This window comes from Mesoplodon densirostris, chromosome 10, assembly GCF_025265405.1.
Source record: "Mesoplodon densirostris isolate mMesDen1 chromosome 10, mMesDen1 primary haplotype, whole genome shotgun sequence".
NCBI lineage: Eukaryota > Metazoa > Chordata > Mammalia > Artiodactyla > Ziphiidae > Mesoplodon > Mesoplodon densirostris.
Genome location: NC_082670.1, coordinates 68,139,966 through 68,159,581, shown reverse-complemented (window position 1 = coordinate 68,159,581; position 19,616 = coordinate 68,139,966). Strand labels below are relative to the sequence as shown.

The 19,616-nt window shown below is 44.3% G+C and overlaps 1 protein-coding gene and 1 pseudogene across 4 annotated transcripts in view; both read left to right on the top strand.

Moving 5' to 3' along the window:
• The first annotated feature begins 585 nt into the window (after nt 1–585).
• The window catches only part of SLC6A20 (solute carrier family 6 member 20), a 50,540-nt gene continuing 31,509 nt past the window's right edge, over nt 586–19,616 (top strand). For 3 of the 4 annotated variants that reach the window (XM_060110855.1, XM_060110854.1, XM_060110853.1), the window contains exon 1: nt 596–716. In XM_060110855.1, the coding sequence (XP_059966838.1) occupies nt 596–716 (121 nt within the window). Of the gene's footprint in view, nt 717–19,616 lie in introns of all 4 variants that reach the window. The other variant, XM_060110852.1, reaches the window with a different exon arrangement.
• On the top strand, nt 8,033–8,570 carry LOC132497255 (protein ripply3-like; annotated as a pseudogene).

Genomic DNA, 19,616 nt, shown 5'->3' with positions numbered 1-19,616 from the left:
CCCCCCGCCCCCAGAACTGCTAACCCCTTTGCCTTAGTTGCCTTCCTTGCCTCTTTCTGTCTTAAATATGGACTAGGGTAAACCCTATGGAATTATCCTTTCTGTAGGTCAAAAATAGTTGAAAATGGGCTATTTCATCCAGTTCATTTAAGCAATTCCCTTTACCAGAATGTCAGCTCCGGGAGGGCTGGAGATGTTTGTGTTGTTCACAGCCCTGTCCCCAGACAAAGCCTGACACACAGTAGGCACTCTGTAAATGCTGGGTAGGTGCTCGAGGGAACCTGACCACTCCCAGGAGCTCCACAGCCGACGCACCAGACCCCACGTCGAGCTGGAGGGGCCCGGGCGCCATCCTGTACGGCGCAATCTCGGGTGCCTTCCCGGCCGCGGCGGCCCAGCGGCGGTGGGGGGGGGGCTCGCCGTCATCCATTTACCAGCCTCGCCCCTCCGACGCGAGCGTCGTTAATGAGATTAGCAATTAAAAAGCGGGCGAGCGGCCGCGGCAGAGGCGCGGGGCCATCCCCAGGCCGAGCCGAGCGGGACGGCGCTCCTGGCGGCCGCGCACCCAGAGCGCCGCACCCCAAGCTCCGGGGCCATGGACGAAGCGCGGCCGCTGTGGGCCACCCCGCTACAGTTCGTGTTCGCCTGCATCTCGTACGCCGTGGGCCTGGGCAACGTGTGGCGCTTCCCCTACCTGTGCCAGATGTACGGCGGAGGTGAGTGCCGGCGCCCGGGCTGCGCAGTCCCCTCAAGACCTCGCGGGGTCGTCTTCTGTGCGATAATGCATTCTTAATCCTCTGACTCCTTTTTTTAATTTGAAAGGCCTGGGGGTGCGCGATGGGGTTGGCCCCATATTGCGTGCCAGTAAACTGAGGCTCAGAGAACGAAGTGATTTGCCCAGAGTCACAGAGGCGGGAATCGGACCTAGGATATCTCAGTCCACAGCTGGAGCTCTTATCCAGAGCGCCTTCTCGAGCCCTCTGCAGCCCCGACCCCATCCCCGGGGCGGCCAAGCCCCCCAGCACGCCCTTGTTACCCTTGTTGGTCAGGCTGCGGCTCTGCGAGCAGTAGGAGGCACGGGGTGGGGGTTACACTATTTTCCTCCCTCGGGAGAAGAGGTGGCAGGGGTCTGACAGCAGGAAATTTTCTTGTTCAGCAGAAACTCGTTATACAACTTTCAGATCAGAAACATTCCTGGCAGCATGATTTGAAACTCAGGATAAAAGGATTTTGAGCCGTTTCTTTAAATTTTTTATCACAAGATTGGTTTGGGTTTGGGGCCACAGTAGGCAGGAAGGCTAATCACTCTACTGCAATGTTGTTCGTTTGTTTTGGTTTTTTACAAATTTTTCCTCTGAAGCATCACAGTGCACTCACTAGACAGCAACGCACCCACACAGCATTCGCATACCTTCCAGGGAGCTGGAGACGCCTTCTGTGACATGCCAGAGAACCTCAGTGAGGGTAAAGTGCCTTTTTGGAAGGCAAGGTGGCAATAGAGATTGAAGTCTCAGCATTAAAATTTTTTTTTTCTGAGTTATTCCATTTCTAGCATTCTACACAAAGGAAATAGTTCTGACAGAAGGTAGACAGTAGAAGGATAACCTCCATCTTTTAATAAGAGCCAGGCATGGGAAACCTCCTAAGCCCTCAACTAAAGGGGATTGGTTCCATAAATTATGGAACATGCACGTGGTGGTGCTCTTGGAAGCCATTAAGATGGTTTTTCAAAAAATGTATTTAAGTATTTTTTCATGTCATACATTAAATGGAGGGAGGGAAGTCAGATTCAAAGCTGTATAAAATGGATGATCTCAATTATGTTTTAAAGTATGCAGAGAAAAGAGAATGAACAAAAACATACCAAAGAGAATAAAACAATAGTTATCTTTGGCCGTGTGTGTGTGTGTGTGTGTGTGTGTGTGTGTTGTGGTGTCTTCTGTACTCAGCATGAGTGGTTTTTTTCACCATAGAGGACAATGAAAGATGTTAGACCAAAGTATTTACTAGGTTTAACCTATTCAGGAAGACCAACATAAAACACTACTCCCTCACTCTCACCCACCCCTCCCAGCTCAAAAAAAAAAAACTTGACAGAAGATTAATGTACAGTTTCTTTTTTAAAAAATAATGCATTCTTAATCCTCTGACTCCTTTTTTTAATTTGAAAGGCATATATATATATATATATATATATATATATATATATATCTCATAAGTATGTGAAGCGCGTGTATGCCCATATGCTCCAACAGCTTCATAACTGACTTTCGTAAGAATTATTTGTCAGGATGAGATTTCCACATCATTTGGCATTCAGCACACCTACCCACGATACCTTTACCCTACTACGCGTTTCCCAAACATGAGGCCAGATGAGCCTTGCTGTCATGTGACTGTTTAATTCCTTGTTTCTAACAACAGCATTACCTGAGTAGTCTGCAGGTGGACACTGGTAAGGTGGGGTAGTTCTGAGGTGGAATATAATTGACGCTCGAACAACATGGAGGTGAAGGGCGTCCATCCTGCACGCTGTTGAAAATCCCTGAAAATCCGCATATGACTAACAGTTGGCCCTCCGTATCCACAGTTCCTCCATATCTGCGGTTCAGCCCACTGGGGATTATATAGTATTGTAGTACTTACTACTGAAAAAAGTCTGCGTATAAGTGGACCCATGCAGTTCAAACCCAGTGTTGTTCAAGGGTCAACTGTATATATAAATTGCTAGGGAAACAGCAAGACCTTCAAGACCCAGGAAAAGAAAGAAGAAATCTTGTGCCTGGTACAGAGTATACTTAAGCTGATGGGTGGAAAGGTAGATGGATGGATGATGGTTGACCAGCAAATGGACACTGGGGAGAGGATGGATTGGTGGGTGGGTGGAGGATGGATTGATGGATGGATGGGTCCAAGATGGACAGATGTCGGTTAGGTGGGTGGCGTCCTCTCAGTCATAAGTGTCTACAGAACAAAGACTTGACCACCTAACACCTGCCCCTATTTCCACCTCATTTCTTGTCACCCATCTTCCAGCAGCCCCCCTCCCTGCCAACTATTCTGAACAACTGTCCATTAGTGAATGCCCACTCTCTATCTCCACACTTTGCCCAAGCTATTCCTCCACCTGGGATGCCACTGTTAGCCTGGGGCACTTCCAGCACCTGGGCAGAAGGCCTGCACTTTGTTCTAGAGTTTCTGTCGCCCACTAGCCCCATCTCTGTGAAGTGGTGGGGTCAGAGGAGGCACCCAATGAATATTTGTTGCATGAAGAAGCCAGGTCTGTTATGAAAAGCCACAGAGTTCGTGAGGCAGGGGTGCTGATCGTTTTCCCAAGCCTTTCACTGCCCAACGGTGTCACCTACAGTAAGTGATTTCTGTTTACACTCCCGTTCTGTACCTGACAGGTAACCAACCGCATCATGAAAGGCTCCAGAGCGGGGGTCTAACTCCCCTCTACACAGAGCCCTGGTTTCCACCACCCCACCCCCCACCAGCCAGCAAAGAGCTTGTTTATAAACCGCAGAGCCAGGCTGCGCCAAAATACTTCCCAGAATAAAAAGGATTAGGGGTCTGTGCTCCTTCCCATGAGGCTTCCTTCCTGCTCTGCGGGCCAGGCGGCACAAGGAATGTTAATTCTGAAGATTACATTCCAGGTGCCAGCACCCAATGCTAGAACAAAGGAAAGGCAGCTGAAGGAACTGCACAAAATCTGCGCTTGATAGTCAGCAGGCCTTGGAGACCAAGTCAAAGTCTAAGGCCGTGGTTGTTCAGGAAGAAATTGGGATGCAAATGTGTTGTATACCAACATGTGGAAAATGGGTGCACCTGCCGTTGACTTTTATATAAATGTGCTCAAATCATGGAAGAATCATGGAAGAATGAGAACATTGATGTGGCTCACGGAAATGTGGATTTTTTTCCCCTAAATTTTCTCTATATGACACTTAACCCATAAAGAGGGGCAGTCAGAAGACACCTGACTAGGCAGTGGGACAGTGACACTTTCCCTCAGAGCCCCTTCTTCTCCTCCCTGGTGCTTAGGTCATTGCATCTCAGACTTTGCCCACCGAAGCTTCTTGATAAACTACAGACTGCTGGCCCCGCCCCTAGAGATTCTGATTTGGAGAGCTGTGGGGGAGGGCAGGATTCTGCATTTCTGACAAGCTCCTAAGTGATGCTGATGGCTGCTGCTGGCCCATGGACCACACTTTAGAGGAATCCCCCACCCCAGACCACCAGCTGCTGGGAGCCAGGCGGTGGGGTGCCAATAATGTAGAACACCTGGCTTTTGGAGGGAGGAGCAGGACCTAATTTATAACATTTGCTGATGACCATGGTGTAAATACTCCCACTGTGGCCAAGTTCAGACTAACCAGTGGAATGTCTGGGAATGTGGGGTTGGGAGGAGATGTGCAGCTCTTGAGAGCTGGTGTGAGCCAGCCCCGGCATGCCTGGAGCCACAGCCCTTCGGGGCAGCCCCCAGCCTGGGACTGAGCCACACCAGGCCAGGCCACAGATGGATGGGTGGGCAGCACGACGGCTGCTCCCTTGTGTACTGTGTGCATGTGTGTGTTGTGCTCAGTCTCTGGCCCTTAGTGTTTCTACTGTGCTCCTGGATGGAACAGAAACCTGAGTTTCAGAGGCTGTAAAGTATCAAACACAATTTGCAAAGTAAGCTCAAGAGGCTGGGTCCCAGCCGCCAGAAAATGTCCCCGGGAGTCCCATATCTGCTGCTCATCCTGGGATTTCCAAATTCAGTCCTGGTGACAGCCACACTCTTGGGCTCCTAACATGTGCCAGGCACATGTAGGGTGGACACAGGGGACTGAAGCAGAGATGTGATGAGGGTTAGGTTGGGGTTAGGCTGGGCCTGTAATAAGGAAGAACCTTTATATTCTATCACAAGTTAATCAGTAAAGGGATGTTGCCTATAAGCTTAAATTATACATAATGGCCCATCTCTGGGAACCCTGGCTCCCAGGTAAGGAGCATTAAGCTAAAATACCTTTGTTTAGCTCACAGCAAACATCCTGACGAGGCTCACCTGTGAATGGCTGCATCCCCCGCCCCCCGCCGCCTCTGGAGGCTGATGGGAACCAGGAAATGCTTGGCTTTACTCCTCCCCTTTAGTGTAAAAGACCCTGAATGCTAACTTAGGCACGATGGTTCTCTGGGAGGCGAATCCATCGTCTTCTCAGTTCTCTGGCTTTCCGAGTAAAGTCGCTATTCCTTCCCCCAGCAACTCATCTCTAGATTTATTGGCCTGTCGTGCAGTACAAGCTGGGACTCGGTAACAGAGTTGGGGTTGGGGAATTTGCCAGTAAGGCCCTAGCAGCTGCCGGGACCACTTGTCCAGAGAACCTGCCCTTCAGAATTCCCCAAAGCGGCACCGGCTGCCCCAGTGCTAGGCAATTGGAACAAGGAATTGATATTTGGGAGCCGATGGGTTCCATGCAGTAGGTAAGTCACTCCGGTGTGTACAGCCGGAAACTTTATTTCCTCTCCATTTGGGGCTTTTTCTCCAAAATAAGCCAGTTTGTATTTGAGTGGGGTACACTGTTGGAGAGAGGAAAGAGTTGTTGGACTTTTACCCGGTTCGTTTGCTTCTTTGGATGCTAGCGTTGGTATGTGCCATTTGTGTTTTGTTTGTCTTGAATGTCTGTCTTTAAAAATGGAGAATGTTTCAACTATCCCTAAAGAAAGTCCTCTGAGGTGTGTTTTGGATAAGTGATCTGATTACAGCCATGACCCACGAGTAGAAGATGATATTTTATTGTAACATTGTGTGGCCACAGTACCTGTTAGAAACTCCACAAGGGGTTTAGACAGAGTTATTTTGGGACCCTGTGCACCGTATACTGCTACGCTTGCTGTGTTAATTACGTCGTTTGTGGTCTCCTACGTCGTTGGTATATGTAAAACCTCAAGACCAAACTGGAGGGTTTATTTAGATTTTCTGTTTTTTCTTTGGGTTTTTTGTTTCATTTTGTTTGGTACTCTTTCTCCATTTACAGCCAAATCAGTTTTGTGATATTTAAAACTCTTAGTGATGTCAGATGGAGGAAAGGAATAGAAAAGGGGGAAAAAAAAAAAAGAAGGCCTGTCTGTAGGACATTCCCAGGGAGAAGAGAAAGGTTGCACTTGGTTCCTAAAATCACCAAAAGCCCCAGCCCAGAATTCAGCCCGGTTGGTTGATGCCAAGGCAAAAAGGCATCCTTTTAATGGTTAGAGATGATCAATTGCTATTTATGGTTTTATGGTGGCTTTTCTGTGAAGAAGTGGGGAAGGATGATGACATTCTTTACGTGCAAGTATTTGTGCTATTACATCAGGGAAGACAAGAGAAAGAAAGGAATGAGAGTGAGGATAGGTTGCTTCAGACCTTAACTCCTCCAGCTGAGCTCGGGACTGCCCCTCCTTCTAGGGATCAACTAGAAAATCCTGTGTTAGTCCCTGGGGCACAGGGGCCTGGTATATATTGCCATCTAAGACCCGACAGGGCACCCAGTTGAGGTGAAGAACTGCTCCCGGGGCTCCCTTACCCCCTTATCTCATAGGGGGCCTAAATGCCAACAGCCAGCCAGCTGGGTTTCTCAGCCTTGTTTATTTGAAAAGATTGCAACCCTCCTTTATAGGGAGCTCTCCTACACCTGAACCCACTTGACAGTACCAACAGCTGAACCCAATGAGGGAGGATTGCCCTTATTAGAGCATTACTTATCAGTGCATCTTGGCAGGGCTTTGAAAAGGGGAGCCAAAGCAAAAAGAGGTTGAACAAAATTCAGCAAAAAAACAAATGAAGACCCCTCTGAATTCTTGGAGATTTATCAGGCCTACAGACATTATACTAATGCAGATTGTGTGGCCCCTGAAAATATTAGAATCATAAATTTGACCTTTTTTAGGGGGGGCAAAGTGCCTTATATCAGGAGAAAGTTGAAAAAATAAGAAGGTTCATTTGAATTGAACCCTTCTCAATTGGCAGATGTTGCTTTTTAAAGTGTTCAACAGGGCTTCCCTGGTGGCGCAGTGGTTAAGACTCTGCCTGCCAATGCAGGGGACACGGTTCGAGCCCTGGTCCTGGAAGATCCCACGTGCCGTGGAGCAGCTAAGCCCGTGCGCCACAATTACTGAGCCTGCGCGCTACAGCCTGCTAGCCACAACTACTGAGCCTGGGAGCCATGACTACTGAAGCCTGCATGCCTAGAGCCCGTGCTCCACAACAAGACAAGCCACCGCAATGAGAAGTCCATGCACTGCAATGAAGAGTAGCCCCCGCTCACCGCAACTAGAGAAAGCCTGCACACAGCAACAAAGACCCAACACAGCCAAAAATAAATAAAATTAATTAATTAAGAAAAAAATAAAGTGTTCAACAGGGAACAACAACAGAAGAAAGAAGATGCGAAATGAAACGCCACTGTTTTGGCAGTGGCATTGAATTCCCGGAAGGTGAGTAGTTGGGAGAGAGATAAGTCACCGTTGGGGTGGGAACAGTGCACCTGCTGTAAGGAGGAGGAACATTGGAAAATAGGTAGCCCTAGGCTAAAACATAAGGAGAAAATCAGAGACGAGAGCCTCTCATACGATAGAAAGAGAGGAACACTGGTGAATGAAGAGGCCAGGGGCTCCCCTGGACTTGAGGTGCCTAATTCCCTACAGGAACCCCGGGTGAAATTGACAGTGAGGAATGAGCTGATTAACTTTCTGATAGACCTCACCCTGAAGTTTTTCACCAGAACAGCTTGACGTCAGAGTCCCACCAGAACAGGCTTTAAGCCTATAGATGGTGCTCATGAAAACCCCAGCAAGGGAGACAGCTCTTCCCCCATGCTCCCCACCCTCCCCAGGTCAATGAAAAGGTAAGACCAGAAGTGTGTGCTAATGGCACCCCAGGGAGGGCCAAAAACACACGATCAACACGAATCCCATTAAAGAGGGATGCTGGGAGGTGAGCGCCCTTGCCCGAGTGGTTAAAGGCACAGCCGGTCACGGGCGACGCTGGAGGGGCGTGGGCTCCGAGGGCACCATGAGACCCGAGGCAGCGGCCGGAGCCCGGGAGGCGCAGGGATGCATCTGTCACTGCCCTGGGGACGGTCCCCCCCGACCACCACTGCCATGCCCGAGAGCCAAACACCATGGAGCCCTTGGATCCTGACCTGCCAGGTTGCTGACCCCACCAGAACTGGAAGCCAGCTTGAGGCTGGGTATGGCCCACAAACCTTTGGATCGAAGGGGGCCTTTGGGTTTCAGCATCCTGTAAGACTTTACCCATTTCTAAGAATCAAGAGTATCTGCAGATTTCCGGGGAGAAGGTGCTGGCCAGTTTCCCCGTGCAAGCCACCATTCACTTCTATAACAGTGAGTCCAATTCAGATGAGCAGGAGGAAGGAGTCCAGCCCTCCCACCTTCAGTGTCAGGAGGCGCACGATGGCCCAGGAGGAAAGGGCAGAGACCGGCTGACAAACCCAGGATGGCAACCCGGAGGCTGCAGTGGCCTCAGTGGTAAGGGTTCGCTCCACCCCCCCGACTCTCCGGGGGGTGCTGGGTACTCCCCATACAAATAAGTCTGTCTCTCCAGCACCAGACCAATTCACATGTGCCCTATGGGACAACCCCTGGGGACAGACGCGCCAGGACCCTTTGCATTTCAACTGGGTGTACAAGGACTTGACTTTCTCTGGCCAGCACCTCACTCGTGGCAAGGACTCAGCTTTTACTACTCCTTCTCCTAGTGATTCTTTGTGCCTCATTTATACCTTTGAGAAAGGATTCTAGGACCAAGAGGTTTGCATCCACATGGGTTACTATCAGGCGGGGCCAACTTTCAAAGTACGTTCAGCAATGTCACTGTGCTGATCAAACAACAAATTATTCCATAACGATTAATAACCCACCCATGCCTCTCACTTAACCTGAGACCCTTTATTTGGCTGTTTCCACTTTTGTAAAAATGATTCAGATATTGTCCGAGGTTAATTGCTTAGTAACATTCTGAAAAATAAAAACTTATTTATAAAAAACACACAAACACACTGAATAATTTCCATATAAGTAACAAAAACAAAAAGATAAGGATTTGTGGGGGGGGATCCATTCTGGATAAAAACACATATGATGCTTGTCTAAGGGCTGTGTGTATGAATAGAGAGACGAGCTTTAACTCTTAGTTGGGGACCACTTTGGGCTTATTACTTGACTAGAGTAACACTGTTTTCAATCAAAGTACCTAATGTAATATTATTTTCAGCTTTTTATATTTTGATGACCAAATGAGTGTATTTGTCAAGGTTTTTTACTTAACTATTTTACATGTTGTTGTCTTCCCAGTTTCTACTTGAAATAACTATTTTGAGAGACAAAAGAAAGGGGTGGGGGGACACTGGGACAATCTCTGAGGCAGGAGAATCGCTTCTTCCATTGATAGACTTGTCAAAATACCAGTCAGTATATTCAGAAAAGGACAAGGTGAGGGTCAAAGAGTGGGGTTTCACTTGGACCACATCTCACCTGGTTGGAAATGTAGTGTACAAGGAATTGTTTTGATCCCTGAGGCATCTTGGACACTGTGCTGCGGCACATTCATAATAGTGTCCATGAGGGAGAGATGCCATCTTACAATGGATTCAAAAGTCAGGGGAGTTCCCAGGCGGTCCAGTGGTTAGGACTTGGTGCTTTTATTGCCAAGGGCATGAGTTCAGTCCCTGGTCAAGGAACTAAGATCCTGCAAGCCACTCAGCACAGCCATTAAAAAAAAAAAAAAAAAAAAAAAAAAAAGCATACAATGGGGCCTAACCTACAAAAGACCATCCAGCAAGTCACTCAGAATTGCATGATTTGTGCTAAAAATAACCCAAAGGTGGCTATTGGGCCTCCCCAGATGGGGACCCAACACAGGAACCTGCACCACCGAGGACTGGACTCAAATGCCTTGAGCTGCAGGAAGTCAAGTCAGTTGAAATGCACAAAGGAAGCTTTGAGTAAAGCCCTTCCTGGGGACATGATGGGCCTCAGTGTGTCAAGAACATGTCTGTCAAAGGTGTTTATTGTGGCAATGTGGCTGATGACAGCAAAAATGACCCACCAATGGAAGCAGCTGGCTTCACAGCTCAAGGGGATTATCTTGAACCATCAAGGCCAAATCAGTACTGCATGTGCACCTGTACGGAATTGTCACAGAGCTCACATTGCTTGCAGGTTTGCTGGACTGAAGAAGATTGATCGTTCTGGGGGACAAGCTAGAAGATGGGCCCCTTCTTAATCTGGGGATGCTGCCATCATTGATATGGTTCCTGGAAAGCCTATGTGTGTTGAGAGCTTCTCTGACTCTCCTCCTCTGGGCCATTTTGCTGTTTGTGACATGAGAGACAGTTGCTTTGGGTGTCATCAGAGCAGTGGACAAAAAGTCAGCTGGAACTGGCAAGGTCACCAAGTCTGCCCAGAAAGCTCAGAAGGCTAAGTGAATATTATTCCCCAATACCTGCCACCCCAGTCTTAATCAGTGGTGGAAGGATGGTCTCAGAACTGCTTGTCTCAATTGACCATTTAAGTTTAATAGTAAAAGACTGGTTAATGAAAACAATGCATCATAAAACCTTCAGAAGGAAAGGAGAATGTTTTGTGAACCATTTGTTTTTGTGTGTGGCAGTGTAAGGTTCTTAGTTTTTAAAATCAGTACTCTTTAATTGGTTAAAGCCCTCCTTGAGGAAATTATCCCCTGATTTGGATTAAGGCATTGGAACTACATTCATCCTGGAGACCACAATCAACAGGAAAAACTGAGAAAGTGAATACTAATTTGACTTGGGATAAGGCCTTACCAGTTGCCCTGCTGTGAATCAGTGGCTCCCAGAAGCAGGCTTAAAATAAGTCCCTTTGAAATGTTGTGTGGTAGGCCATTTCAGGTGTCTGCTCAGGTGAGAGAATCTATAAATGCTCTAAAAGACCTAGCAGTTGCCAACTATGTTAAAACTTTGGGCACTATACTAACCTCTGTTCATGAGGTTTGCCTCCAACAGGTCTGCCTATGCAACTGAAGTAAATAGTAATTTCACTGTAGCTAGAGAAGCATCAACCTATTTAATTTTGTCCAAATAAATAGCACAGGAATTTAGTATATGTATTGGGAACTGGAACCAAAACTCAAGTTCAATTACAAATTAGACAACAAAGTGCTAAGGGGTTTCATCATGTTCAAATACTTGTAGATAAAAAAGGAAAGATTCTAAGATTCTAAGGAATATTCGTTGCCCCATTTAGCAGGAAATAGCCAGAGCAGTCTTCATCACTTTCTCCACAAAACTGTGGAATGGACATTGACAGTGGGGAATTGTAATACGGAAGAACCTTTGTATTCTACTACAAGTTAATCACTAAAGGGATGTTGCCTATAAGCTTAAGTTACACATAATGGCCCATCTCTGGGAACCCTGCCTCTTGGGTAAGGAATGTAAAGCTAAAATACCTTTGTTTAGCTCACAGGAAACATCCTGACCAGGCCCACCCACCTGTGAATGACTGCAGGCAGGAAGAAATTAACACATTCCCTCCCGAGGCTGACCGGAACCAGGGAATACTTGGCTTTACTCCCTCCCCTTTTAGTATAACAGAAGTCTGAATTCTCAGTCAGCCAAAATGGTTCTTTGGGACACAAGTCCACCATCTTCTCGGTCTGCTGACTTTCTGAATAAAGTCGCTATTCCTTGCCCTAGCAATTCATCTCGATTTTATTGGTCTGTGTGTGGCGACCTGTACAAGCTTGGACTCGGTAACAGGCCATCCACACAGGGCTGGGTAGGTGCCTCTGTTACCTGTTTCTGCATGACAGACCACTCTAAAACTGAAGGACTTAGAAGGAATGATAGAATAAGAAAACCACCATTTGGCAACCAACATAGTAAATAATTGTTTCAGGCAGGATTCTACCCATGGATGCTAAAAGTAGTGGGCAAAGGTCTGCTGAGAAATAGGATAGTTACCTGGTCTCAAAATATCTCCCTACAAGATACGTAGTAATTTCAAAGGGGAAATAGTAACTTTCAGTAGAGAAACCTGGTGGACCCCAACTTAACCTAGTGAGTAAGTTAACATTTCCAAGCATGGGGCAAATCTACATTATGTCCCTCTGGACAAAGAACCAGGTCACTTTAGTGTTCCTGCCAAAACTGAAAATGAGGGGCATTCCACAGAATAACTGGCTAGTGTCTCCAGTGTTTCAAGGTCATTAAAGACGAAGACTGAGGCACTGTCCTATATTAAAGGAAGCTAACTAGACGTGGCAGATGCCTTGTGCGATCGTGAGCTGTATCTGAGACCAGGAAAAGGACGTTAGTGGAATAATTGATAAAATTCCAGTAAGGTCTACAGCTAAAATAATTCTGTATCAGTGTTAATTTCCTGATTTTTTTGCTCAGTGCCCTGGGATTATATAAGAGAATGTCTTTGTTTTTAGGAAAGACATACTGAAGTATTAAGAGGTAAAAAAGTCATGGCTAAAACAGTTTATTTCTCACACCTCTGTGAGTGGCTGGGCACTTCTCTACTGGTTTCATCAGGCCTGGCTCATGCAGCTACATTTGCTGGTGGGTGGGCTGGGCCGGAAGTGCCCTCACATGTTGGCAGTTGGTGCTGAGTTGGCTGGGCCCCTCGGCTCTCCTCCATGTGGCCCTTCATCCCCAGGTAGCCTAGACCAGCTTATATACGTGGTGGTCTCAGGGCCATGCTCCAAGAGGATGAAGGTGGAGCTGTGAGGTATCTTGAGGTCTGAGCTCTGGAGCCACCATGGTGCCCTCTTCCCCACATTCTACTGGACAAAGCAAGTCCCAGAGCCAGGCCAGATCCATGGGTGGAAATGGACTCCACCTCTTCCCAGGAGCAGCTGCAAAGAGTGTGTGGCTGTATTTAGTCTCCCACACTATTGCCCCATTGAGATGCATGGGAGCAGATGCACCCTTTTTCAGACCTCTGTTAGCTTCTCCCTGATGCCAGGGTCTCCTCATTACAGAGCCAGGGTCACAATTTTTACATAAAAGGAGCATGGGGGACAGTCCAGTTGGAAGAGGGTTGGTTAACGGACTTGTTCTCAAACTGATGACAAAACAAAATTATTTTATTGAGGTATATTTGCATGCAGAAAAATTCATGTTTATTGGCATACAGTAATACGAATTTTGACAAATGCAGGCAGTTGTTATCCCCACAATCATGTCCCCTTGTAGTCAGCCCCTCCTTACTCCCAGCCCCCAGCAGCCACAGATCTTTTTTCCTATAGTTCTGCCTTTTCCAGAATGTCATATAAATGGAATCACACAGTACGTTGCCTTTTGAATCTGGCATCTTTCACTTAGCATAATGCTTTTGAGATTCTCCCATGTGGCTGCATAAATCAGTAGTTTGTTTCTTTTTATTGGCTGAGTAACATTCCACTGTATGGATGTACCAGAGTTTGTTTATCCATTCACGCACTGAAGGACAATGAGGTGGTTTCTAGTTTATGGCAACTGTGAATACAGACACTGTAAATGTTCAGGTATAGGTTTTCGTGTGAACATAAGTTTTCATTTCTCTAGAGTAAATACCCAGGAGTGGGATTGCTGGTCATACAGTAAATGTATGCTTAACTTTATAACAAACTGTCATACTGCTTTCCAGAGTGGCTGAACCATCTTACATTCCCACTAGTAATGTATGAGAGTTCCTCCAAATCCTCATCAGCATTTGGTATTGTCAGCATTCCCTATTTTAGCCATTCTAAGAGGTGTGTAGTGTCATCTCATAGTGGGTTGAATATGCAGTCTCCTAATGAACACCAGTGCTGATCATCTTTTCATGTGCTATTTTACCATTCATATATTTTCTTCAGTGAAATGTCTGTTCATATTTTTGTACATTTTTGAATGAGTTCTTTTCCATTTTTGAGTTTTTATATATTCTAGATATAAAGATACATGGATATCTTTTTCAAATGTGTTTTGCAAATACTTTCTTCTGGTTTGTAGCTTGTCTGTCCTCTTTTATTTTTTTTTCCTGCATTTATTTTTTTAATTTTTTTCATCTTTATTGGAGTATAATTGCTTTACAATGGTGTGTTAGTTTCTGCTTTATAACAAAGTGAATCAGTTATACATATACATATGTCCCCATATCTCTTCCCTCTTGCATCTCCCTCCCTCCCACCCTCCCTATCCCACCACTCTAGGTGGTCACAAAGCACTGAGCTGATCTCCCAGTGCTATGTGGCTGCTTCCCACTAGCTAGCTATTTTACGTTTGGTAGTGTATATATGTCAATGCCACTCTCTCACTTTGTCACAGGTTACCCTTCCCCTTCCCCATATCCTCAAGTCCATTCTCTAGTAGGTCTGTGTCTTTATTCCTGTCTTACCCCTAGGTTCTTCATGACATTTTTTTTTCTTAAATTCCATATATATGTGTTAGCATATGGTATTTGTCTTTCTCTTTCTGACTTCACTCTGTATGACAGACTCTAGGTCCATCCACCTCATTACAAATAGCTCAATTTCATTTCTTTTTATGGCTGAGTAATATTCCATTGTATATATGTGCCACATCTTCTTTATCCATTCATCTGATGATGGACACTTAGGTTGTTTCCATCCCCTGGCTATTGTAAATAGAGCTACAATGAACATTTTGGTACATGACTCTTTTTGAATTATGGTTTTCTCAGGGTATATGCCCAGTAGTGGGATTGCTGAGTCATATGGTAGTTCTATTTGTAGTTTTTTAAGGAACCTCCATACTGTTCTCCATAGTGGCTGTACCAATTCACATTCCCACCAATAGTGCAAGAGTGTTCCCTTTTCTCCACACCCTCTCCAGCATTTATTGTTTCTAGATTTTTTGATGATGGCCATTCTGACTGGTGTGAGATGATATCTCATTGTAGTTTTGATTTGCATTTCTCTGATGATTAATGATGTTGAGCATTCTTTCATGTGTTTGTTGGCAGTCTGTATATCTTCTTTGGAGAAATGTCTATTTAGGTCTTCTGCCCATTTTTGGATTGGGTTGTTTGTTTTTTTGTTATTGAACTGCATGAGCTGCTTGTAAATATTGGAGATTAATCCTTTGTCAGTTGCTTCATTTGCAAATATTTTCTCCCATTCTGAGGGTTGTCTTTTGGTCTTGTTTATGGTTTCCTTTGCTGTGCAAAAGCTTTGAAGTTTCATTAGGTCCCATTTGTTTATTTTTGTTTTTATTTCCATTTTTCTAGGAGGTGGGTCAAAAAGGATCTTGCTGTGATTTATGTCATAGAGTGTTCTGCCTATGTTTTCCTCTAAGAGTTTGATAGTTTCCGGCCTTACATTTAGGTCTTTAATCCATTTTAAGCTTATTTTTGTGTATGGTGTTAGGGAGTGATCTAATCTCATACTTTTACATGTAGCTGTCCAGTTTTCCCAGCACCACTTATTGAAGAGGCTGTCCTTTCTCCACTGTACATTCTTGCCTCCTTTATCAAAGATAAGGTAACCATATGTGTGTGGGTTTATCTCTGTGCTTTCTATCCTGTTCCATTGATCTATATTTCTGTTTTTGTGCCAGTACCATACTGTCTTGATTACTGTAGCTTTGTAGTAGTCTGAAGTCAGGGAGCCTGATTCCTCCAGCTCCATTTTTTGTTCTCAAGATTGCTTTGGCTATTTGGGGTCTTTTGTGTTTCCATACAAATTGTGAAATTTTTTGCTCTAGTTCTGTGAAAAATGCCAGTGGTAGGTTGATAGGGATTGCATTGAATCTGTAGATTGCTTTGGGTAGTAGATTCATTTTCACAATGTTGGTTCTTCCAATCCAAGAACATGGTATATCTCTCCATCTATTTTTATCATCCTTAATTTCTTTCAGCAATGTCTTATAATTTTCTGCATACAGGACTTTTGTCTCCTTAGGTAGGTTTATTCCTAGATATTTTATTCTTTTTTTTTTTTTTTTGCAGTATGCAGGCCTCTCACTGCTGTGGCCTCTCCCGCCATGGAGCACAGGCTCCAGATGCGCAGGCCCAGTGGCCACGGCTCACGGGCCCAGCCGCTCCACAGCATGTGGGATCCTCCCAGACCGGGGCACAAACCCGTGTCCCCTGCATCGGCAGGCATACTCTCAACCACTGCGCCACCAGGGAAGCCTGATATTTTATTCTTTTTGTTGCAGTGGTAAATGGGAGTGTTTTCTTGATTTCACTTTCAGATTTTTCATCATTAGTGTATAGGAATGCCAGAGACTTCTGTGCATTAATTTTGTATCCTGCTACTTTACCACATTCATTGATTAGCTCTAGTAGTTTTCTGGTAGCATCTTTAGGATTCTCTATGTATAGTATCATGTCATCTGAAAACAGTGACAGCTTTATTTCTTCTTTTCCAATTTGGATTCCTTTTATTTCCTTTTCTTCTCTGATTGCTGTGGCTAAAACTTCCAAAACTATGTTAAAGAAGAGTGGTGAGAGTGGGCAACCTTGTCCTTTTCCTGATCTTAGTGGAAATGCTTTTAGTTTTTCACCATTGAGGACGATGTTGGCTGTGGGTTTGTCATATATGGCCTTTATTATGTTCAGGAAAGTTCCCTCTGTGCCTACTTTCTGGAGGGTTTTTATCATAAATGGGTGTTGAATTTTGTCAGAAGCTTTCTCTGCATCTATTGAGATGATCATATGGTTTTTCTCCTTCAGTTTGTTAATATGGTGTATCACAATGATTGATTTGCGTATATTGAAGAATCCTTGCATTCCTGGAATAAACCCCACTTGATCATGGTGTATGATCCTTTTAATGTGCTGTTGGATTCTGTTTGCTAGTATTTTGTTGAGGATTTTTGCATCTATGTTCATCAGTGATACTGGATTTCTTTCTTTGTGACATCTTTGTCTGGTTTGGGTATCAAGGTGATGGTGGCCTCGTGGAATGAGTTTGGGAGTGTTCCTCCCTCTGTTATATTTTGGAAGAGTTTGAGAAGGATAGGTGTTAGCTCTTCTCTAAATGTTTGATAGAATTCGCCTGTGAAGCCATCTGGTCCTGGGCTTTTGTTTGTTGGAAGATTTTTTATCACAGTTTCAATTTCAGTGCTTGTGATTGGTCTGTTCATATTTTCTATTTCTTCCTGATTCAGTCTTGGCAGGTTGTGCATTTCTAGGAATTTGTCCATTTCTTCCAGGTTGTCCATTTTATTGGCATAGAGTTGCTTGTAGTAATCTCTCATGATCTTTTGTATTTCTGCAGTGTCAGTTGTTACTTCTCCTTTTTCGTTTCTAATTCTATTGATTTGAGTCTTCTCCCTTTTTTTCTTGATGAGTCTGGCTAATGGTTTATCAATTTTGTTTATCTTCTCAAAGAACCAGCTTTTAGTTTTATTGATCTTTGCTATCGTTTAATTCATTTCTTTTTCATTTATTTCTGATTTGATCTTTATGATTTCTTTTCTTCTGCTAAATTTGGGGGTTTTTTGTTCTTCTTTCTCTAATTGCTTTAGGTGCAAAGTTAGGTTGTTTATTCAAGATGTTTCCTGTTTCTTAATGTAGGATTGTATTGCTGTAAACTTCCCTCTTAGAACTGCTTTTGCTGCATCCCATAGGTTTGGGGTCGTCGTGTCTCCATTGTCATTTGCTTCTAGGTATTTTTTGATTTCCTCTTTGATTTCTTCAGTGATCACTTTGTTATTAACTAGTGTATTGTTTAGCCTCCATGTGTTTGTATTTTTTACAGTACTTTTCCTGTAATTGATATCTAGTCTCATAGCATTGTGGTTGGAAAAGTTACTTGATACAATTTCAATTTTCTTAAATTTACCAAGGCTTGATTTGTGACCCAAGATATGATCTATCCTGGAGAATGTTCCATGAGCACTTGAGAAAAATGTGTATTCTGTTGTTTTTGGATGGAATGTCCTATAGATATCAATTAAGTCCATCTTGTTTAATGTATCATTTAAAGCTTGTGTTTTCTTATTTATTTTCATTTTGGATGATCTGTCCATTGGTGAAAGTGGGGTGTTAAAGTCCCCTACTATGAATGTGTTACTGTTGATTTCCCCTTTTATGGCTGTTAGTATTTGCCTTATGTATTGAGGTGCTCCTATTTTGGGTGCATAAATATTTACAATTGTTATATCTTCTTCTTGGATCGATCCCTTGATCATTATGTAGTGTCCTTCTTTGTCTCTTCTAATAGTCTTTATTTTATTTTATTTATTTATTTTTGTTAATTTGGGGGGGGTTGTTTTTGTAGGTCTTTCTTCCCCCTTCTTTTGTTCTCTTGTGATTTTTTTTTTTTTAATTTCCATTTTCAGGTGTTTGTGTGTGTGTGTGTGTGTGTGTGTGTTTTGTGGGCCTCTCACTGTTGTGGCCTCTCCCGTTGCGGAGCACAGGCTCCGGACGCGCAGGCCCAGCGGCCATGGCTCACGGGCCCAGCCGCTCCGCGGCATGCGGGATCCTCCCGGGCCGGGGCACGAACCCGCGTCCCCTGCATCGGCAGGCGGACTCTCAACCACTGCGCCACCAGGGAAGCCCTAGTCTTTATTTTAAAGTCTATTTTGTCTGATATGAGAATTGCTACTCCAGCTTTCCTTTGGTTTCCATTTGCATGGAATATCTTTTTCCATCCCCTCACTTTCAGTCTGTATGTGTCCCTAGGTCTGAAGTGGGTCTCTTGTAGACAGCATATATATGGGTCTTGTTTTTGTATCCATTCAGCTAGTCTGTCTCTTTTGGTGGGAGCATTTAATCCATTTACATTTAAGGTAACTATCGATATGTATGTTCCTATTCCCATTTTCTTAATTGTTTTGGGTTTGTTATTGTAGGTCTTTTCCTTCTGTTGTGTTTCTTGCCTAGAGAAGTTCCTTTAGCATTTGTTGTAAAGCTGGTTTGGTGGTGCTGAACTCTCTCAGCTTTTGCTTGTCTGTAAACATTTTAATTTCTCCATCAAATCTGAATGAGATCCTTGCTGGGTAGAGTAATCTTGGTTGCAGGTTTTTCTCCTTCATCACTTTAAATATGTCCTGCCAGTCCCTTCTGGCTTCCAGAGTTTCTGCTGAAAGATCAGCTGTTAACCTGATGGGGATTCCCTTGTGTGTTATTTGTTGTTTTTCCCTTGCTGCTTTTAATATGTTTTCTTTGTATTTAATTTTTGACAGTTTGATTGATATGTGTCTTGGTGTGTTTCTCCTTGGATTTATCCTGTATGGGACTCTCTATGCTTCCTGGACTTGATTAACTATTTCCTTTCCCATACTAGGGAAGTTTTCAACTATAATCTCTTCAAATATTTTCTCAGTCCTTTTCTTTTTCTCTTCTTCTTCTGGAACCCCTATAATTCGAATGTTGGTGAGTTTAATGTTGTCCCAGAGGTCTCTGAGACTGTCCTCAGTTCTTTTCATCCTTTTTTCTTTATTCTGCTCTGCAGTAGTTATTTCCACTATTTTATCTTCCAGGTCACTTATCCGTTCTTCTGCCTCAGTTATTCTGCTATTGATCCCTTCTAGAGTATTTTTAATTTCATTTACTGTGTTGTTCATCGTTGCTTGTTTCATCTTTAGTTCTTCTAGGTCCTTGTTAAATGTTTCTTGCATTTTCTCTATTCTATTTCCAAGATTTTGGATCATCTT